Raw genomic sequence first — 20,082 nt, 5'->3', positions numbered from 1 at the left:
TGACGGCAAGGATTAGGGGAATGCTACTTGGAGGCAGGAGTACGCTGGATTCCTTTGTGATACAAAATTGGTCTGTTACTTTTTGAGTAAATTTCACGTGGTTCCGCTCCCGCCACAGGATTTCCATTGATTCATTTGAAGGCTTTCTGTGAACATTAAAGGTTGGAGAATCCCTCGACTCCTTGTAAAAATGTGAGGAACTGGATAGCACAGCGGGTTAGATGTTGGCCGTTCACCTCTAGAGCTTGGGTTCCAAACCAGGGATGAAAGTCTCCTTTCTGTTGGAAGAAAGGGTTCTATGTGAAACTAGTTTGGGCAGGTTCAATCCAGTTCGTACTGAGCATGGGCCCACATAAAGCTGCGTCAATACTTTGCATACGTTAAAACCATGACTACACTTCAAAAGTACTTAATTGGCTGTGAATCGCTTTGGGATGTCAGGACATGAAAGGTGCTAGATAAATGCAAGTTCTTTTCTTGCACTAATTGGGACTTTCGCTTACACAGGCCTAAAGGTAGACTTGGAAATATATCGCCGTTCCTTCATCGTCGCTGGGTCAAAATCCTGGAACTCCCTTCCTAACAGCACTGTGGGAGAACCGTCACCACACGGACTGCAGCGGTTCAAGAAGGCGGCTCACCACCACCTTCTCGAGGGCAATTAGGGATGGGCAATAAATGCCGGCCTCACCAGCGACGCCCACATCCCATGAACAAATAAAAAAAAATGGTGTTGGAAAGGGAAATGAGTGCCACACTGTTGCAGTAGTGGGTGTTCTTTTGAGGCTGGGGTCTAGACATGTTGGGGCAGAGTGGAGGATCTTTTCCTCTGCACCTGATCATGCCATACCTGACCTGAGAGTGCTTGATACTAACACTGGGTGCCTCAGCATTGGTATCCCTCACTTCGATGAGCACAAAAAGTACTGTGCTCATAATGTGCATAGTGAGGTTTAAATTTTGCAGTCGTAGAGTTGCTCATAATGATACTTTAGGATGGAGAGCTTGGATATGGTTGAATGGGACACTGTAAATATGAAGCTGTAAGCTTGTACCCATCTGTACCTCTACTTTCAAAAGTACCTATCTTTGATCTGATTTCAATCTTGTTTTTTAGGGAAACCTATGAAGCTGAGCCCTGGGTGCGAAGAGGTGGCGACATTCTTTGCAAAAATGCTCGATCATGAGTACACTACGAAAGATATCTTTAGGAAGAATTTCTTCAAAGACTGGCGAAAGGTAAGTTTGAAGAGTGAAGTTTTGGATTGTGGGATTGCTAATAAAAAGCAGCGTCTTTCTGTATCCAAATCCTACAATTTAAGTGTCAACTTGGCTCAGTTTCCCTTGGATCAATTATATTCATCCAAGCAGGCAGCTTGGTTTAACATCTCATCCGAGAAACACCACCTCCCCAACAGTGCAGCACTCCCTCAGTGCAGCACTCCCTCAGTGCAGCACTCCCTCAGTGCAGCACTCCCTCAGTGCCAGCCTAGATTTTAGATTTTGAACCCCACAACCTTGGACTCCGAGTGCTACCAGCTGAGTCACGGCTGACACCAAGCTTAGTTAAGGAGTTCCAAAGAGCAGGCCCTAAGTGGCTGAATGCTTTTCAGCAAGGAGAGAGTCCACAGAAGCATTTGGGACTGGAAGAGATTGCAGAGGTAGGGTGGGATATCCTGAGGACATGTTTTATAAATATAAATGCTTTTTTTTTCTGTCATGGGTACACACCAAATGGCCCCTTTTCCCTTCCCACCTTTGCAGCCAAGACCAGAGATTTGGAGAAGGCTGGAGAAAAGACCAAAGCTGTTCCTGTTGGATTTTGTGCTTTTGTTGGTGTGGGGGTGGGTTGGAGGATTCTTGTTCAAACAAAGCAAGTGTTTTGACCAGGGTACAGGGGGGTGGTGGGAGGGGAGAAGAAGAGTGGAAGTGAAGGAACAATTCTAAACCAGATTCTCAATCGTGACTGTTTTGATTCCTCAGTCCTGTTAGTGTACTTGGTAGATGATGAAGACAGGATTTGCAAACTCGGGAGGAAGTGCTTATTTATTTTCTTCACTCGTCACCTCTCAGCACCGTGATATATCCCCATATGTCTTCATAAAGAACTTAACCTGACTGGTTAATGATGCTGCTTAGCTTTTTGAATGTCTCCTTGCATGTTGTGTAGTTGACCTGTGTCCACTCCTCTCCCAGTACCACTCTGCAAATCCCCCCTAGCCCCCCCCCCCCCCCCACCTCTGTTGCCACTGAGTGCATAAAAATGAGACGGACGGCCCCAGCAGCCATTAATTGTGTGTTTTTCTTTAATATCTCCCTCTTGAGTTAGGGATTTTAGCACCAGTGTGAACATGATCGAACTTTTGCTGTCTTCCTTCCGCCCTGTGCCATGGATTCCGTTAATTAAAGGCTTTGCTTCAATCTAGGAAATGAAACCTGAAGAAAAGTCGGCAATAACAGATCTCAACAAGTGCAACTTTGAAGAATTGAGCCAATATTTCAAGGCCCAGTCTGAGGCTCGAAAGCAGATGTCCAAAGAAGAGAAACAGGTTTGTAGCAGGCAGATGAGTTGAGTTATGCCCCCTCCCAAAAGGGTGCAGTTGGTGAATGCACCACGTGGTGTGGTACCGGGTCATATAAGCCAGGTTGAATCACTCTTGCATTAGCCAATCTCGCGTGGCATGCTGGTAGTGGCACTATAGTCGGTTTCAGCAGTGGGCTGGGGAAGTGAAAAGTACACCTGGGTTTCCCCTTCCTCATCACTATCTAGTGAGCTCTGCTGGGAAGTAGGTGTGTGTGTCCGTTGCATCAGACTTGGCCATGGTGCTTCTAATACCTTATAACCATGGTAATCACTGTGAGCTTCAAATGTGACGAATGACCGCTTTGATGAAAGGGTCCAAGGACAGCAAATTCAGGCAAAGATGGGAAGCAAGGGAGAAGTTGGATTATTGGGATTGATGTATTTTAACTGTTATTTTTGAACAAAAAAAACAGAAATTAAAAGAAGAAAACGAGAAACTTCTACAGGAGTACGGGTATTGTATAATGGACAACCACAAAGAGAGGATCGCGAACTTCAGGATTGAGCCGCCAGGCCTCTTCCGTGGCCGTGGTAACCACCCAAAGATGGGCATGCTGAAGAGAAGGATCAGGCCGGAGGACATCATCATCAACTGTAGTAAGTGAGTATCTCTGAGGGGAAGCCCAGGCGTTTGCCAGCTCAACATTAATGAGAGGAGATTTTGTTTAAAAAAAAATTGTCAGGGCTTCACCAATGTTTCCAGTAGGTAATGTTCAAGCCCGATATGGTGCTGAGCCAAGCAGATCAGAAGACTGCACCTTTAATTCCCAGTCAGTGCCGAGTTAGCTGGTTTTAACTAGGGCGACATTTGGGCCTCTTTTAATTCGCCTGCCATCCCTGGACTAGGAAGGGGATGAATCTGCTTGGGTTCTCACTGATAAATTCCATTCAGTTACAGTTGCTGCAAAGTGCACATTTGTGGATCTTTGGTGAGAACACACATAGTCTGTAATATCGCCAGCGGTCACTTTCTAGCTCGGACACGAAGAATGGCCATGGGGGGAGTGGGCCCGCAGAGGGAGACCAAAGCCTCCCCCAAATAAGGAAGAAAAAAGGAGAAAGACTTGCATTTTTATGACCTCAAGAAGTCCTGAGGTGCTTTATAGCCAGTGAAGTACTTTTGAAGTGTAGTCACTGTTGTAATGCAGGACTAAAGGGTTAAGTCTCTCCACACAAGTTTGCTGGCTCCTCCTACTGCCTTTCAGCCCACACTCAAATGCAGGAACAATCTCCAGTCTGTCTTTTTCGGAATGAAACAGAGCCGAGGGGAAATGTTCTTTAACAGTTTTGGTAAGAATCTGACTAAATATTTGTACAGGAGTGCCATCTGAATGTTTAAAAGTAATATTCACACAACTTTGCTACAAGTCGGGAAATATCAATCGAACGAATTTGTTGCGTAATCCAAGACTGTCAGCACTTTCAGGCAAAATTAGCTTTGCTGTGAGAATCGTTTTGTGGCACATTTGATTGCTCAGGTAAACTGTAGCAAAAATGAGGGCTGCAGTCCAACATTTTGCACACTCCCATTTACATGTAAAACCCCATTTTGTTCAGAGTAGGGCAAGGAGGGGTTACATTAATGAAGTGCTGTATTCACTTCTGAATGTTGTGTATTATATAATCTTGGTATATTTTTCAAAACCAGCCCTGGCATTTCAGGTCATCCCTCTTGCCAGCTGCTCAGCTGATATATTCTGTGCTTACAGGACCATCAGTGAGCGGCTCAGTGGGTGTTCCAGGACCAGTTCTGGTGCCATAATCACAAATCATCCAAATAGGGAGGCATGAGGGCTGGCTGGCTCTTGCTGCTTGTAATGAAAGAAGTCCCTCTGCTCTCATTACTTGCTGCTGAATGCTCCCCCAAGTGGTGAAGAACAGGTACTGCAGCAATAAACTCTGAACCGCGGACCAAATTGAGTTTTCCACCTCTTTGAAAGTTTCGTTAAGGCCGTGCTCTGGATAGTGGGGAATGGGAATTTAAATCCATAGACTGTTAAGGCAAAGCTTCTTGAGGCAGGTCACGAGCTGTGCTGAAATATTAAACGCAGGGGAGCTGTAGGATTGCTGCTGTATCTGTCAGCCTGACCGTGTGTGTTCTTCGGGTTTTTTTTTTATTAGCGATCTTTTCTGATGGCCGGGGAGTGTCTGTTATAAATTACTATGGCGATTTTTAACGTACAAAAGGGGTAGGTGGAACAAGAGTCTCGTGGTTGGAAAATTATGACAATCTAGTACTCTTAACGTGTTACTGAGCTCTCCCCTTTGTCTCCAGGGACTCCAAGGTTTCACCACCTCCTCCAGGCCACAAGTGGAAGGAGGTACGACATGATAACAAGGTTACTTGGCTAGTGTCATGGACAGAGAACATCCAGGGTTCCATCAAATACATCATGCTGAACCCCAGCTCCAGAATTAAGGTACGACGAGGTCTTGAGAGAATGCATGTGACTGAACACCAATCAAAGAGCGGCCGTGTGATCTGCTGCATCCAGGTCTACACTAAAACTATTCTCGTAAAAGGTGTTGTTTTGTAGAAGTTACTGTTTATTGCGCAAGACAGGATTGATGAGTGCGGAGTAATGAAAAACTGCCAACTTTTATGTGAGGGGGGAGCAAGAGAAACAGGTGTTTGCCTGCTGGTAATATAAAACGCAGCTTTTTGAACTGTATAATTTCAAAGACAGTAGCTGGGAAAATCTTGCGGCTGATCTGAGAAGCTGGCAATTAGCAATAGGTGGGCATGTAGGTGGATACAAGGGCTAGGCTTGGATTGCCTGAAGGACAAACAGCAACTGTAGAAATGTGAACAGCAACATAGGAACAGGAGTAGGCCATTCAGCTCCTCGAGCTTGTTCCGTTATTCATTAAATCATGGCTGATCTGTATCTTAACTCCATCTACTCGCCTGGGTTCCATAACCCTTAATGCTCTTACCTAACAATCTATCAATCTCAGTTTTGAATTTTTCAATTGACCCCCAGCCTCACCAGTTTTTTTTTTGGGGGGGAGGGGGTGTTTCCAGATTTCCACTATCCTTTGTGTGAAGAATTGCTTCCTGACATCACCCCTGAATGGCCTAGCTCTGACTTTAAGGCTATGACCCCTTGTTCTGGACTCCCCAACTGGAGGAAATAGTTTCTCTTTGCCCTATCAAATCCTTTAATCATCTTAAACACCTCTATTAGAGCACCCCTTATCCTTTCATATTCAAGGGAATACAAGCCTAGTCTAAGCAACCTGTCCTCCTAACTTAACACTTTTTGCCCCTGTTTTAGCAAACAGGCAGGTCTCTTGTATTGGCCTTCATACCATTGGCACCGATTTGATTTCTCCTTGCAACAAGGGTCGTCGTCTTCGATAATGAAGACCAGTCACCCGCAAGCAAAAGAACATTGATGTTGGTCCAAATCATTTGCTGCTCAGTAAACATGCCGCCTTGTTTTATATAATGGCAGCATGTAATCAGGGTGGGGGGGGAGGGTGCATGATTGAGGGTGCATGATTGCTGTTTTTCATAACTAATGACCTACTGACAGAATCGGATAGTCGGAAATCGACCGTTTCAAAGCCGTGTTTTCCCCGCGATTTTGTTAGCGTGCCATTAATTCTTTTCATTGAGCAGTTTTGGGCCAGTGATTGACTCTTGGAGTGAAGAACCTGCTAATCCTGATCCTGGGCCTAGGTCCTCAGGCACAAGTCACCCGCTGATGAACTGCCTTCAGTTCCCCGCAGCAGAGAAACACTGACCGTGTTTCTTCTGTTTAAATAGGGTGAGAAGGACTGGCAGAAATACGAGATGGCTCGGACGTTGAAGAAGTCCGTGGACAAGATTCGTGCACAGTACAGGGAGGACTGGAAGTCGAAGGAGATGAAGATCCGGCAGCGTGCTGTCGCACTTTACTTTATTGACAAGGTGAGTGAAGGAAATTGTTGCAGGTGAGATCCATGTTGTGCATGGTATCGATCCCAATGGAGATACCGCTGGACAGCAGGGATGGAGCACAAGTGAGGGCGATATACTCCTCTACTCTTGGACCCTTTCAACATACCTTTCTGTTGAAGGGTTCCCCTACCATAGATTAATGATCCCATTTTACGGTACCTCCAATGTCTTTAATTCCAAAGCAGCCCTTACCTCAGAGACTTCCAGGAAGTGTTACATGCTCGCCCCAGAATTAGCATGTGTTTAGTTTTTTAATAAGGAAGAAGAAAGACTTTCATTTATATAGCGCCTTTCACAACCTCAGGATGTCCCAAAGTGCTGTACAGCCAGTGAAGTACTTTGGAAGTGTAGTAACTGTTGTAATGGGCCTGGATAGTGGATTTATTGATCTCGTATCAATGAATTACCACTTTAGAATCATTGAGAAAAAAATCTTCGTTGGAATATTATACATCTGGTCCAGAATATTAAAGCATGTAAATGTAAACCACACACCAAGCCGAATCATGTCAGAAATTACTTTCCTCGTAGGTAAAAGAACTTGGACTGAGTCAAACCTTCATGCCTGCACACTGCACTTCCTGACAGCTGACTAGATTTGTGTAATGATTTACAGCTCCTTTGGCTGGGAGTGAAATGGAAGAGGTGTATGTGGGCAGGGGAAGAATATATCTGACGCAATTGCCTTTTTAAATGTCATAGTCTAGCTCCACTATTAGCTCAGTTGTTAAAGACGGTGTGTAGTTAAGCCAAAACAGGATAGGAAGGTGTCCACGTACCGATCCATACTTGCAGGGTCTTTGCAGATGCAGTGAGGTGCAAGTGTTTCGCTGTAGGGTCCCTCCTTTGTGCCCCGGTCGTACCTCTCCAAATCTATTAGCTCTGACTTTCTTCCTTTTCTCTTTCAATGTAGCTAGCTCTGAGAGCTGGTAATGAGAAGGAAGAAGGGGAGACTGCAGACACAGTGGGTTGTTGCTCCCTGCGAGTGGAACACATCAACCTGCACGCAGAGCTCGATGGTCAGGAATACATGGTCGAATTTGACTTCCTGGGCAAAGACTCCATCCGATATTACAACAAAGTGCCAGTGGAAAAAAGGGTAAGATTTGGTGGGACTGTTATTGCATTCATTCTTCATAGTCTAGCTCCACTATTAGCTCAGTTGTTAAAGACTGTGTGTAGCTGAGCCATAACAGGATAGGAAGGTGTTCACTCCCCCGCCCCCCTCCCCAGATTTGATTCCCAGTCTGTGCCAAGCTAGCTGACCTCTGGTGGGGTGGCAGTATGGGTGCCCAGGGCGAGGGTCCCGCTCCTGATCATTGTCCCTGTTGGATAACCGGTGAGAATTTGATTGCAGTCCACTCTTTCACAATTAAATGACCCACTGGTGCTGTTTACAACATCTTATTTGACCACCTAAACAGGGCATGAATGCTGCTGGCACAAGCAGAACCCGAACCCAACAGGAGGACGAGAAAATTTGGAATAATTTTCTTTTTTTAAATTGAGTCTTTGTGTTCCACCAGTAGCTGTTTCAAGATTGCACAGCCTAGCATAGCAATCAATTTGAGTGTAACCTGGGTGATTTACTGCAATGATGTACGGAAACTGATATTGCAGCTACTTAAATGTTGCGTTTCTCAAATAACTTCCGACATGCATGTATGATGTATACGGATCTCCAGATTATCTCTGTATTTGAAAATCTGTTCAGAAGAAACAACACAAGCCTGTTGGCATATCTCTGCCCCCTCCCAAGGAAGCCACTATCCTGCTTATTGATCATCTGAACTCCTCAAATTAGGATATAGCTTGTACCCCGCATCTAGAACATTATTCGAAACTCCACTGTCGGATTACTCACCGCAAAGGTCCCATCTGTAGTACAGGCTACTCTGCGTTGTATGGGGAACTGTAAAACTGATGCATCCTGATCATTTGTTGCCCAGATAAATGCATCCTGGTAGCTTAATAAGGCTCAAAGCAGATTGTATTTTTAATGAGAGTTTGTCGGGCTATTACGTAGATCAGTGTGGAGATGTACTCTGTGAAGTGTCCCTTGGTCATCCCCTGTGATATAACGGTTACAGTTTGCCATTTTTTTTGCCACATTTCTTGGCACAAGCCAGTGCGCTGAGAGTTGGACTGCACTATACTGAAGCTGAAATCTTTGTTTCTAGTTTGGATCGATTTGGAGAGTGGGAGGAAGCTTATTTGTAGCATTTTATTAAGTCCACAGTACCGTTAACACATTTGGTTCTAGTTTTGTATGTTTTAACATATGGTAAACGTGTTCTTGGGTACTCCTACAAGTATTGTGAAAGCTTTAAAGCCTGTTAAGAGTTGTTGACCTGACGAGATCTGCTTGTTCTTTACAGTATTGTCAATCTGTTTTAACCAGGCTTCCAACCCCTGAGGGCTTGGCTTTCATCTGTTTACCAGCCCCCAAAGTACACGCAGTGCTGTAGTGCACAGTACAGTCTGTACTTAATTAACTTCTGTCTCAGCACTTGGCTGTGGCTGCATAGCATGGAATGAGCTTCTGTGTTCCTAAAATGTGAGTGTCAATGTGAGATATTATCTAAAGTTAAGATTAAACCCTGTAGAAACTGGTGTCTCAGAATTCACAAATATTATCAGTAATTTACAGCACAGAAACAGGCCATTCGGCTATGCCGGTGTTTATGCTCCACATGAGCCTCCTCCCACTCTATTTACTTCATCTCACCCTATCAACATATCTTTCTGTTCCATTCTCCCTCATGTGCTTATCTAGCTTCCCCTTAAATGCATATGTTTGGAGGCCTAAAGGGCCTGAGTTAGCTGAAGATGTATTTTTTTGCTTTATTTTTTGGTTCTGTCTGGGGAAAGTGATCTCAGTGTGCTGCTGTGTCTTTCTCTTCCCCTGCCCCCCCCCCCCCCCCCCCCCCATATCTATTCCCCTCCTTTTCATTCTGCCCCTTGCATCTGGTGACAGCCCATGCTGTGTGCTGGTCTCCTGTGTAAATTCATTGAACCGCCTCCCTGGGTTTACTTTCCAAGAACCGGAGGCCTAACCCAATGGCAGAGTCATAGCTTCACCATTTTGAGGATCTGCGCTGTAGGTCCTTCTATTGATGTTGAGAATGCACCTGACCGAACTGGACATCTGCAATCAGCTGCACTCCTGTAAAGTAAAAGTACCTGAATAGAAAAGGATAGAGAGGAGATGGTACCAACAGGGGTGGGGTGGAGGGGAGCGGAGCTGGAAGGATCCAATCCAATTTGGGGTTTTTTGTTTGAAGTGAAGTACTTTTCCTGGTAAGGGAAGTTGTAGTGCCTCATGATATTCTTACCTTGTGTACCTCAGGTGTTCAAGAATCTTCAATTATTTATGGAGAACAAGCAACCTGAAGATGACCTTTTCGACCGACTCAATGTAAGTAGCAGTGCTGTGAAATATGAGTGGGGCTCACAGGGAATCAGATACTGCTTTAAGCTTCATTAGGGTAGCACAGCAGGTAGGGAGCACCAACGTTCAGTGCCACAAATTGGTGGATCTGTAGTAAACAGTGAGGAGGATAGTAATAGACTTCAAGAGGACATAGACAGGCTGATGGAACAGGCGGACACGTGGCAGATGAAATTTAACACAGAGAAGTGCAAAGTGATAGATTTTGGCAGGAAGAATGAGGAGAGGCCATATAAACTAAATGGTACAATTCTAAAGCGGGTGCAGGAACAGAGACCTGGGGATATATGTGCACAAATGTTTGAAGGTGATAGGACAGGTTGAGAAAGCGGTTAAAAAAGCATACGGGATCCTCGGCTTTATAAATAGGCGTAGAGTACAAAAGCAAGGAAGTTATGATGAACCTTTATAAAACACTGGTTCGGCCACAACTGGAGTATTGTGTCCAATTCTGGGCACCGCACTTTTAGGAAGGATGTGAAGGCCTTAGAGAGGGTGCAGAAAAGATTTACTAGAATGGCTCTAGGGATGAGGGACTTCACTTACGTGGATAGACTGGAGAAGCTGGGGTTGTTCTCCTTAGAGCAAAGAAGGTTGAGAGGAGAGTTAATAGAAGTGTTCAAAATCATGAAGGGTTTAAATAAAGTCAAACTGTTCCCATTGGTGGAAGGGTTGAGAACCAGAGGACACAGATTTAAGGTGAACCAAAGGCGACGTGAGGAAAAAATGTTTTACGCAGCGAGTGGCCATGATCTTGAATGCGCTGCCTGAAAGGATGGTGGAAGTAGATTCAATTGTGGCTTTCAAAAGGGAATTGGATAAATACTTGAAGGGAAAAAATTTTCAGGGCAACGGGAAAAAGCAGGGGAACGGGACTAACTGGATTGATCTTACAAAGAGCCGGCATGGGCCGAATGGCCTCAATCTGTGCTGTATGATTCTATCACGTGTTTTACTTTCCTCCCTCATCCACTGTCTCATGTGTTGTGTAGCTTTTAGGAAGGCTGTCAGCCGAGGTCAAGCACTTCCCTGCAGGAAAGGGAGCACTGCCGCCTTGTTATGGCCAGATCCAGTCGGCTTTGGGACTGTTTCTTCAGCCACCAAGGATGCAGCCCCTTTGGTACAGGAGGAAGATGGGGAGTGGGATGAAGTGGGTGGGGTCGTACCTTTTTAGGCAGGAACTGCTACTGGTGAAGAACATGGTGTAGGTTGTGGGCCAGTGGCTTTTGGCTTATGATAAAGAAAGACTTACATTTATTTAGTGCCTTTCATGACCTCTGGATGGCCCAAAGCGCTTTATAGCCAATGAAATACTTTTTATAAATACTTTTGAAGTGCTGGTGTAATGTAGGAAAGGTGTAGAAATGTTGTAATGAGGGAAGGAGCCATCAATTATATTTTACTCTCCTTATAATGCCCTTAAATTCCAATTTTCAAAGAATGTCCATTGCCATTTTAAGGGCAGCCCGCACCTACATGTTTCAGATACATCCACAGTTTTTTTTTCTTTCTCTATCCCCTCAAAAAAACCCACTAAATTGAACACATACAGGATCCATCTGGTGTCTTCACTGAATGACCTCGGCTTCACAGTTATATCCTGTTATCAGATTCTCTCTCTGATTAGTAATCAGTGATGTAGCTAGCAGCCTGAAACTTGTACACATGTACCAGCTGATCCACTTCCTCTCCCCAGTCTAGCGTCCCTGGCACCCTCCTGCAGACCTGTGGCCATGCGTTCTATTCCATATTCTCTAGATGAGCGTTTTTTTTTTAAAAAATCAATGCTCCAAATCCCTCTGATATTTTTCTCTGCTGCTCCCGAAATGGTGTCGAAATAAACTTGTCCAATGCTTCGGGCACCTTCCTTCACCCATGGTTAAGTTCTTGTTTGAGTGAAGAAATTCTAGAAATTTTCCTGGATCCCATTATTCAGAAGGGGAATGGAGCTTTATAGTACACGATGAGCAGTTTGAGCAAAATAATTCTGTTTAACACTGATTTTGTTTTTCTGTCTCCAGGTTCCAGCTAATATGCTATTTCATGCATGTATTACTGACTCTCTCCTCTTTTTTTATATATAGACTTCAATCCTCAACAAGCATCTCCAGGAACTAATGGACGGACTTACTGCTAAAGTGTTCCGTACCTACAATGCTTCTATCACCCTGCAGCAGCAGCTGAAGGAACTGACCAACCGTAAGTGCAGGTTGTGCAATGCCATCTGTGTGCTGGCACCAGGCCAGAGGCCAGAGCTCCTCTCTTTCCCCCTCTCTCCATCCTATCCAGTTTAGTAATGTTACTATAAGAGCAAAATACTGTGGATGCTGGAAATACTCAGCAGGTCAGGCAGCATCTGTGTTGCCTGACCTGAGTATTTCCAGCATTTTCTGTTTTTATTTTAGTAATGTTTCTTTTGGAACAGGGAAGAAAGGAGACACCTTAAGTACCGGTTTAATTGCTTCAAGATAAGGCCAAGCTCGGGCATTGCCTTAATACGTTCGGATGTTCAGTTCTGATCGTTTCCCTGTTTTGCCTATAGAATGTTTTTTTTTAATGCTTTGGTCAGGGAACCTAAAATCTGTTTTTTTGATTTTAGTCCAAAACCTAATGCAGATGGTGAGGTTTAAATCTAGAGTAATGAATACTTTTGGAACGATGCCAAACCAGTGATCCTGCTGAGGGATCCAGGTGACTTAAATTGCAAGAGCAAAGCTTGGCTCGTTTAATTGAACCACGGTTTGAATTGGGCAAAGAGCTTTGGGCGCCTTGCAGTCACTCCAGTGATATTTTTGTTCAGCATATATTGTTGTAGATATAAATTTTATACATTGAATTGCATTAAAACTTCAAGGTGGGGCGTACTGGCGTTGCACTGATGTACGAGAGTGACTGCCTGACTGATCTGTGCAGCTTTGCAGCAGCTGCAGCACCCGTACTACTGTGCTTCATTGTGACTTCACAGCTCCTAATAATCTGTGTCTTGTTTGTTTACAGCGGATGAAAATGTTGCAGCAAAAATACTTTCTTACAATCGTGCCAACCGAGCAGTTGCTATCCTTTGTAACCATCAGAGGGCACCCCCAAAAACATTTGAGAAGTCGATGCAAAACCTGCAGACCAAAGTGAGTAAGAGCTTTCTCCCCCACCCCCTAATCCCTGTATAAAATAAACTTGCTTTCCACCTGGGATTGTATCAAGCCATATAGACCAAAGTTTGATTCCCACTCTGCCGTTGAATAGTTGGCACCACAGTTGGCCTCTATTGCACTGGGCTAGGAAGAGGCAATATCAGCCAGGGTTCCTGCTCCTACCAGTATCCAATAATCCCCATGTGTAGATGTCCAGTGAAAATTAGATTTTGTGTCAATTATGATGCCCTTGGTGGCTGAATAACTCGTCAGTACTAACTGACTCACATATGAAGAATGGTTAATTGGGTGATATGCCTTATGCCCTTGGGACTGTACCTTAGCAGGAGCCTGTGATTTCAAGAAAAAGGAGGAAATTTGCAATGGAAAAGTAAGCCAGATTATTCGGCTCATCTGCTGACGAAGCCCTCATCCATGCTTTTGTTACCTATGGACTCAACTATTCCAATGCTTTCCTGGCTGGCCACCCACCTTGCACTCTCTGTAAACTTGAGCTCATCCAAAACTCTGCTGTCCGTTTCCTAACTCGTACCAAGCCCTGTTCACCTACATTGGCTCCTGGTCTGGCAACGCCTTGATTTAAAAAAAAAAATTCTCATCCTTGTTTTCAAATCCTTCCACGGCCTTGCCCCTCCCTATCTCTGTAATCTCCTCCAGCTCTGCAATCTCTGCACTCCTCCAATTCTGGCCTCTTGCGCATCCCCGATTTTAATCACTCCACTATTGGCGGCCATGCCTTCAGCTGCCTAGACCCCAAGCTCAGGAATTCCCTGTCCATACCACTCCGCCTCTCTGTCCCCCTTTTAAGATGCTCCTTAAAACCTACCTCTTTAACCAAGCTTTTGGTCACCTGTCCTAACATCTCCTTATGTGGCTCGGTATCAAATTTTGTTTGATAACGCTCCTGAGAAGCACCTTAGGATGTTTTACTACATTAAAGACACAATGTAAATGCAAGTTGTTGCTGCATTCCCAGTTTTCTATGGATCTAATTAATGTTGTACACGATACTGTGCTGCAGAATGTGAAGAAATGGGCCCGTGTCTGAGGTTCTCCACAAAGTGAGGTTTGAATTTCAGCCATATTGATGGAAGGTAGCAAGTGGGTGAAGAAAGCCAGTTGTTGCTTGTGACCGAGATCCATCTGGTTTCAAATCCTAAAATATTATATTTAAACATCAGCGATCTTCCCATATTTAGTCTTATTTCATTTACTAATCTACCAAGCTATTGAAACGCCACCAACTGTCTCAATGGAAGGGGTACTCTGATGGTTAGACATACAGCTCAGTTTGGGGATGGAAACAGGCTCGAAGGGCACCTCCATGGTACTTTTTGGTGGCCCTTAATCAGAAGCTGCTTGATCTAAGTGCACGTATGGCACATATAATTTCTCTTTCCTGCTGTACTGCCACTTGGTTAGAGGGAAACAAGAGCTCGAGTTTGCTTTTCTCATGTAAAAGTGTTTCATTAGAGCTTGATTTGTTTAAAACACTGCAGAGAACAGCTAAAAGTATACACTTTTTTATTGTCTTGAAATGGAGTATAGTATTCTAACCAAGTGAAATCTGTTTCTGCTCTTCTGTTTAATTTTACTTAATAAACCTGATTTGTAGTTTATAGCCTGAGATATGCAGTCTCTGGAAAGTCGGAGAGTGCGATGGTCTTGTTATATATTTAGTGGGCCTATCGATAGTATAATAGGTTTATTGTTCACCCCTCACCCAAGCACACCACCTCCGAGATAACTTTGGGTAAATTCTTTGATTTGTTTTGAAGATCTGGATTTTCTGTTCTGTTCAAATTGTGCAAATTCATTTTTCTCTTTGTCTTTAGATTGATGCAAAGAAAGAACAAATCGGGCTAGCCAGGAGAGAGCTGAAGAGTGCCAAAGCTGACTATAAAGTTAGAAAGGATGAAAGATCTAGAAAGTAAGCAGCTTATGCTAATTCATTTTTTTGAAAAAAACTTGAATGAACAGGCATTTCCAAGCTTCTGTTCTATTTACTGCACTAACTTTGATATAGACTGAAAGTTAGTTTGGGGATGCAGCCCAATAACATGGGCAAATGAATTGGAGCCTGTAATACAGCATTACTTACCTGCACACATTCCTTCCCCTCCCCCACCATTACAAAGGACATTTTGAGTTACCCCTCATGTATTAGGAAGACCAATCCAAAGGGAATATAATTTAGGGTGTCCAAACTTATTCTGTCTTCTGGGTCATATAGTTACAATCCATGGAGCCCAGCAGGCCACACAGAATCAATTGAAAGAAAGAACTTGCATTTATATAGCGCCTTTCACAAACTCAGGATGTCCCAAAGCGCTTTATTGCAAAGCAACCAACTAATCACCATTGCTAAATTTAAGAACTAATTCAATGCAATTGAATTCACATCAGAACACCCTTTTACCGAAACTTAAGTTACAGATGGATTCAGAGTCTTTCCACCCACCTTTTCAAACAGCCAGACCTGTTAAAGTTCACTCGGGTGAGCCAAATATAAGGCAATTACAGACTGTTTTTTACTGTGGTTTTTGTGGGCTTGTTATGGACCCTGTGGTCCACAATATGGACAGCCCAGCCTTAATTAGCAGCCTATAATTCACTAACAGATATCTGCTCCCTCTTACCTTCTCCCATGCCCTTGGCTTTGCTGCTTCTACTGTTTGGGTGTTGCCACTGCTCTAAGATATGAGGGGTAACTTGCTGGTCCTTTGTTACAAAGATAATATAATTGGGCCTTTCAATGTGGCTAATGAACTCTCGGTAGAGAGAAAGAGAGCACCTCATGAAGACTCATTTTATGCCTTTTCTACACAGATCTGTGGAAAGCAAGAAGAAAGCTCTACAGAGGCTTGAAGAACAGTTGATGAAATTGGAAGTTCAGGCCACTGACCGGGAAGAGAATAAGCAGATAGCCCTTGGGACTTCCAAACTCAACTACCTGGATCCTAGGATCAGCATTGCTTGGTAAATGCACAGATTAGGCCACTATTTTGTAATTGTTTCACTTGGGCTCCTCCCAGGTGAAGAGTTTCCTTGGCAGCCCAAGATCCTATTCACTTTAAGTATAGCATTAAACAACTGGGCGGAGGCGGGGGGCACCAGATTTAAAGTTCTGAAAGAAAGTGTAACATGGCTGTTGAATAACCAGAATATACAAAAAGTGGAATTTAGGAATCTGGTCAAATATTTATTAAAGGAAGGATTTTTTTGGGGTATAAATGTTCATCTGCACCCACTCTCTGATGGCTGAAGGAAACCTCTCATTGGCCATTGGGAGTCATTGCAAATAATTGTGCTTGAGATCTGAAACTTGAAATACCCCAAATAGCCTTTTTCCGCAATTAAAGTTCTTTTGATTTTCCAGGGGCAGGGGCTGCTCGAAAGTGGAAGCATTTTCCTAAATTTCCTACAGTAGCACTGATCCACTCACTGAAGAGGAAAATGATTTTCGGGATCCTTTCTATTTGCAAAAGTTTGGCTTTTCACAGACAAAGATGTTACTAGCTCAGTGTGCAATGTAAACAAGTCAACTTCTCAAGTTTAGATTCCTCGGGGACCCTGAATTTCCTACGATTCCTTGTTTTGTGGACAGTGGCGTGTGTGATGGGAATAGTTTATAAAATCGCAGTGGAAATGCACTACTTTGTGCTTTCCTTTCAGAGCTGCTTCCAGCTCAAAAGCTGTTAAATCACCGACCGTGTTATGTCATATCATTGTGCTGTTTTCTACTGCTGTGATCGTGTGAGTTAATGCCAAGTGCAAACGGCAGTGTGCTGAAAATCTGTAGTCAACGGAAGGGAGATATTGGAAGTTGCTACATCTGGGCAGAATGTATGATTTCCCCTGGAGATATCACGTGAATTTCCACACATGTTCACGGGTTCTCTTCTACCTGGCTGGTAGGATACACTGCCTGTGGTGATGGGAACAGAGAGAATGTGTTTGGAAAAGGTCCTTGCAAAAAAAGCAGCAGCAGGTAGAACTGGGTGTTTTCAGTGATTAGTCCCTTTTACTTTAAGGAATGTGTTTGTTCCTTTTTATGGAATGCAGTTGGGTTTTGTCTAAAAAGAAAACCTGATGCGATCTCCTCACATCATTCCAAAGATGCCAGCATATTTCAGTCTGGTATCTATGTTCTATGGCATGAGTAGAAGGAACGTTGCAGAATGGTTGTTGTGTGAGGTAGGGTTGATGTTTGGAGTTTAATTGTGACGGTTTTCGTTTTGCCTTCCTTCGTCTCACCCTTGCCACTCTGAGATGGAGCCACATTTGTAATTAGTCGTATGTTTCTGTGAAGTTGCCTGGATCTGCTTTTAGACAGACCATTGATAGCAGTGAGCCATTGGTTGGCCAGCTTTTTGAAACTGCTCAGCCATAGATCCAGGAGAGGCGATTCTGAGGGGGCAACTCGAGAAATCCATAGTGAGTTGAATGATATCAACAACTTGCAATTATATAGCACCTTTAATGTAGTAAAACATCCCAAGGTGCTTCACATGAGTGTTACCAAACAAAATTTGACACTGAACCATATAAGGAGATATTAGGACAGATGACCAAAAGCTTAGTCAAAGAGGTAGATTTTAAGGATGACGTAGAGATGCGGAGAGGTTTAGGGAGGGAATGCTGGAGCTTAGGGCCTAGGCAGCTGAAGGCACGGCCGCCAGTGGTGGAGCGGTGAAATTTGGGATTGCGCAGGAGGCTTGAATTGGAGGAGTGCAGAGATCTCATAGGGTTGAAGGGCCTAAGGAGGTTACAGAGATGGGCAGGGGCGAGGCCATGGAGGGAGTTGAAAACAAGGATGGCAATTTTAAATTCGAGGTGTTGGTGGACCAGGAACCAGTGTAGGTCAGCAAGGACGAGGGTGATGGGTGAACAGGACTTGGTGCGAGTTAGGAACGGGCAGCAGAGTTTTGGATGAGCTCAGGTTTATGGAGGGAGCAAGGTGGGAAGCCGACCAGGAGAGCATGGGAATAGTCGAGTCTAGAGGTAACAAAGGCATATCGGGAAGTTTTTCGGAGTGATTATGACTTGGAATGGACTCCCAAGTAGAATAGCGGAGGTAAAACCCTGCGTTCATTTTAAGAACCAGACAGAAGTGGGGTGGGGGGGCTTGTATAGTTTTTCCAGATAGATGGACTGAAATTGGCTGACTGGCTGCCTTCATCCACAAATATCATGTGATCTGTTTATTTCCCTTGGCTCTGACTGTACTGCATGTGACTGTTTCCTGACCGTGATTCGGCTTTCCGTCAAGTTCATTGTTTTTATGGATGGTGGAGAGGGGACATGTGATTGGGTGTGAGATTCCGGGTGAGTGAATGATTGACTGGGTAGCTTTCAAAACATCAGACTCTCCATTGAGAATGCTGGCATACTGGTTTAATTTTTTTTTTTTGCAGTGTTTTCTCATTAACTGTTAGAGGCCTGACATTTTGAGATTTACGAAACTAATATTTGCACACAAAACAAAATTGTAATTTGTAACAGATTATTTAATTTGGCTGAGATTGTGCATTAATTTGAGATTTAAAAGCGTGGTCAATGTATTACAAATTGGCTTGGCTCCTAAAATGTTGTACGTGGGTGAATGAAAAGCTTTAGCTGCAAGTTTGCGCAGCTTACCGATATTTAATGAACTTGTTGGGACAGTGCCCGTAAAATTGTCCAAAGCGTTGCCTTCGAGATCCGTAAAGGAAATGCCCTGTGTGCCTGAGGATGGCCGTTCAGTATGGAGTTCACCTGAGAGCTGGGATGTAGTTAATACAGGCTTTTAAGCAATTGAGTTGTAAAGTTATTATCCCTGGCTGGAGTTCAGAGAATAAGCACTTAGTGAGTCTTAAACAGGTCATGACTGCTCGCATTTGTGTGGGTCCCTTTTTAGAGTAAGAGGGGGTTGTAAAAGTGGAGCTGACCTGTCTGTAATTCCATGCTTCAGTAGTGACTTGCTAGTGATTGACACAAAATGGGGAGAGCCTTTATGACACATGGGGTCACTCAGAAGCTGAGTTTTTCTTTGTGCTTGGTAGAAGTAGCAGTTTTTTTTTGTATTAATCAGAAGACTTTTATTTCCTCCTTCTGCAAGAACTTTTACCTAGCCGATGTAAGAAGTATCCTTACCAGTACAAGCTACCTTTTAAGGACAGAGTGTCAGAGGTTAGAAGCGCAATTGTGGCTACACTAGTCTGTTACAGGCAGAGCTAAGATTGTCACTTAATTGCGGGTAATCTGAGGTTGAGAAAGATGAGGGGGAAGCCAGCTCAGATACAGTCACTCGTGTGTACGGTGCGTTCAGTCAGAACCGAAGGTCCAAGTGAGACCGATAACCCTGCCATGACGGGGTTCATCGACTCAGCATTCCAGAAGCTAAGGCCTGCGTCCCAGGGAAGGAAGGAGTTTGTCGAATGTGGCATGGTTTGAGTCAATGAGGTCGCAGAAGGGCTTTCCGATGCTGCTAACTTTGTCAGCTATCTAAGGAATTACTCTTAAAGTAATCTCACTAATTTTTGTGATATTTGTCCCCGAGTAGGAGTGTCGCAGTGACTGGAATGCCGCAGCTTGTGGTGTTTTTGTTTAACTGCGTGGGATGGTTAGCATAGGAAAATTGGACGTACTTAATGTTAATCAGAAGTAGACTTTACTTCCATGAATACTGTATTTTCCGTTCCCTTCTATCCCCCACCCCCGCAAAACCTGTTGCCAACCACCAGAAAATGAGAATGTCGTGGGTTAATGGATGTTCTCTCTCTCTTTTCTCCCCACCCCACCCCTCCCCGCATAAACTAAATGGGCAAAAGTGACCCCTCACCAGAACTTTCCCAGTGGGAAACGAGGTGGGGAAACAGATCCTGCCCCTTGGTACGTTGACCAAACACTTCGCTCGCTGGCTGATTTGCGGCACAAGAAAATGTGTTTAATTAATAAAAGCTAATGG

General features: G+C 44.1%; 1 protein-coding gene across 2 annotated transcripts in view; it reads left to right on the top strand.

The window, feature by feature from the left end:
• Window positions 1-20,082, top strand: part of LOC137335162 (DNA topoisomerase 1-like) — a 70,962-nt gene that overhangs the window by 45,722 nt on the left and 5,158 nt on the right. For both annotated transcript variants that reach the window (XM_068000319.1, XM_068000318.1), the window contains exons 10-20: window positions 1,118-1,239; window positions 2,427-2,549; window positions 2,998-3,185; window positions 4,860-5,004; window positions 6,357-6,500; window positions 7,444-7,629; window positions 9,880-9,948; window positions 12,066-12,180; window positions 12,979-13,106; window positions 14,969-15,063; window positions 15,963-16,112. In XM_068000319.1, the coding sequence (XP_067856420.1) occupies window positions 1,118-1,239; window positions 2,427-2,549; window positions 2,998-3,185; window positions 4,860-5,004; window positions 6,357-6,500; window positions 7,444-7,629; window positions 9,880-9,948; window positions 12,066-12,180; window positions 12,979-13,106; window positions 14,969-15,063; window positions 15,963-16,112 (1,465 nt within the window). The remainder of the gene's footprint in view (window positions 1-1,117; window positions 1,240-2,426; window positions 2,550-2,997; window positions 3,186-4,859; window positions 5,005-6,356; window positions 6,501-7,443; window positions 7,630-9,879; window positions 9,949-12,065; window positions 12,181-12,978; window positions 13,107-14,968; window positions 15,064-15,962; window positions 16,113-20,082) is intronic.

Source organism: Heptranchias perlo, chromosome 19 (assembly GCF_035084215.1).
Source record: "Heptranchias perlo isolate sHepPer1 chromosome 19, sHepPer1.hap1, whole genome shotgun sequence".
Taxonomy (NCBI): Eukaryota; Metazoa; Chordata; class Chondrichthyes; order Hexanchiformes; family Hexanchidae; genus Heptranchias; species Heptranchias perlo.
This window is presented reverse-complemented; position numbering and strand designations above follow the sequence as displayed.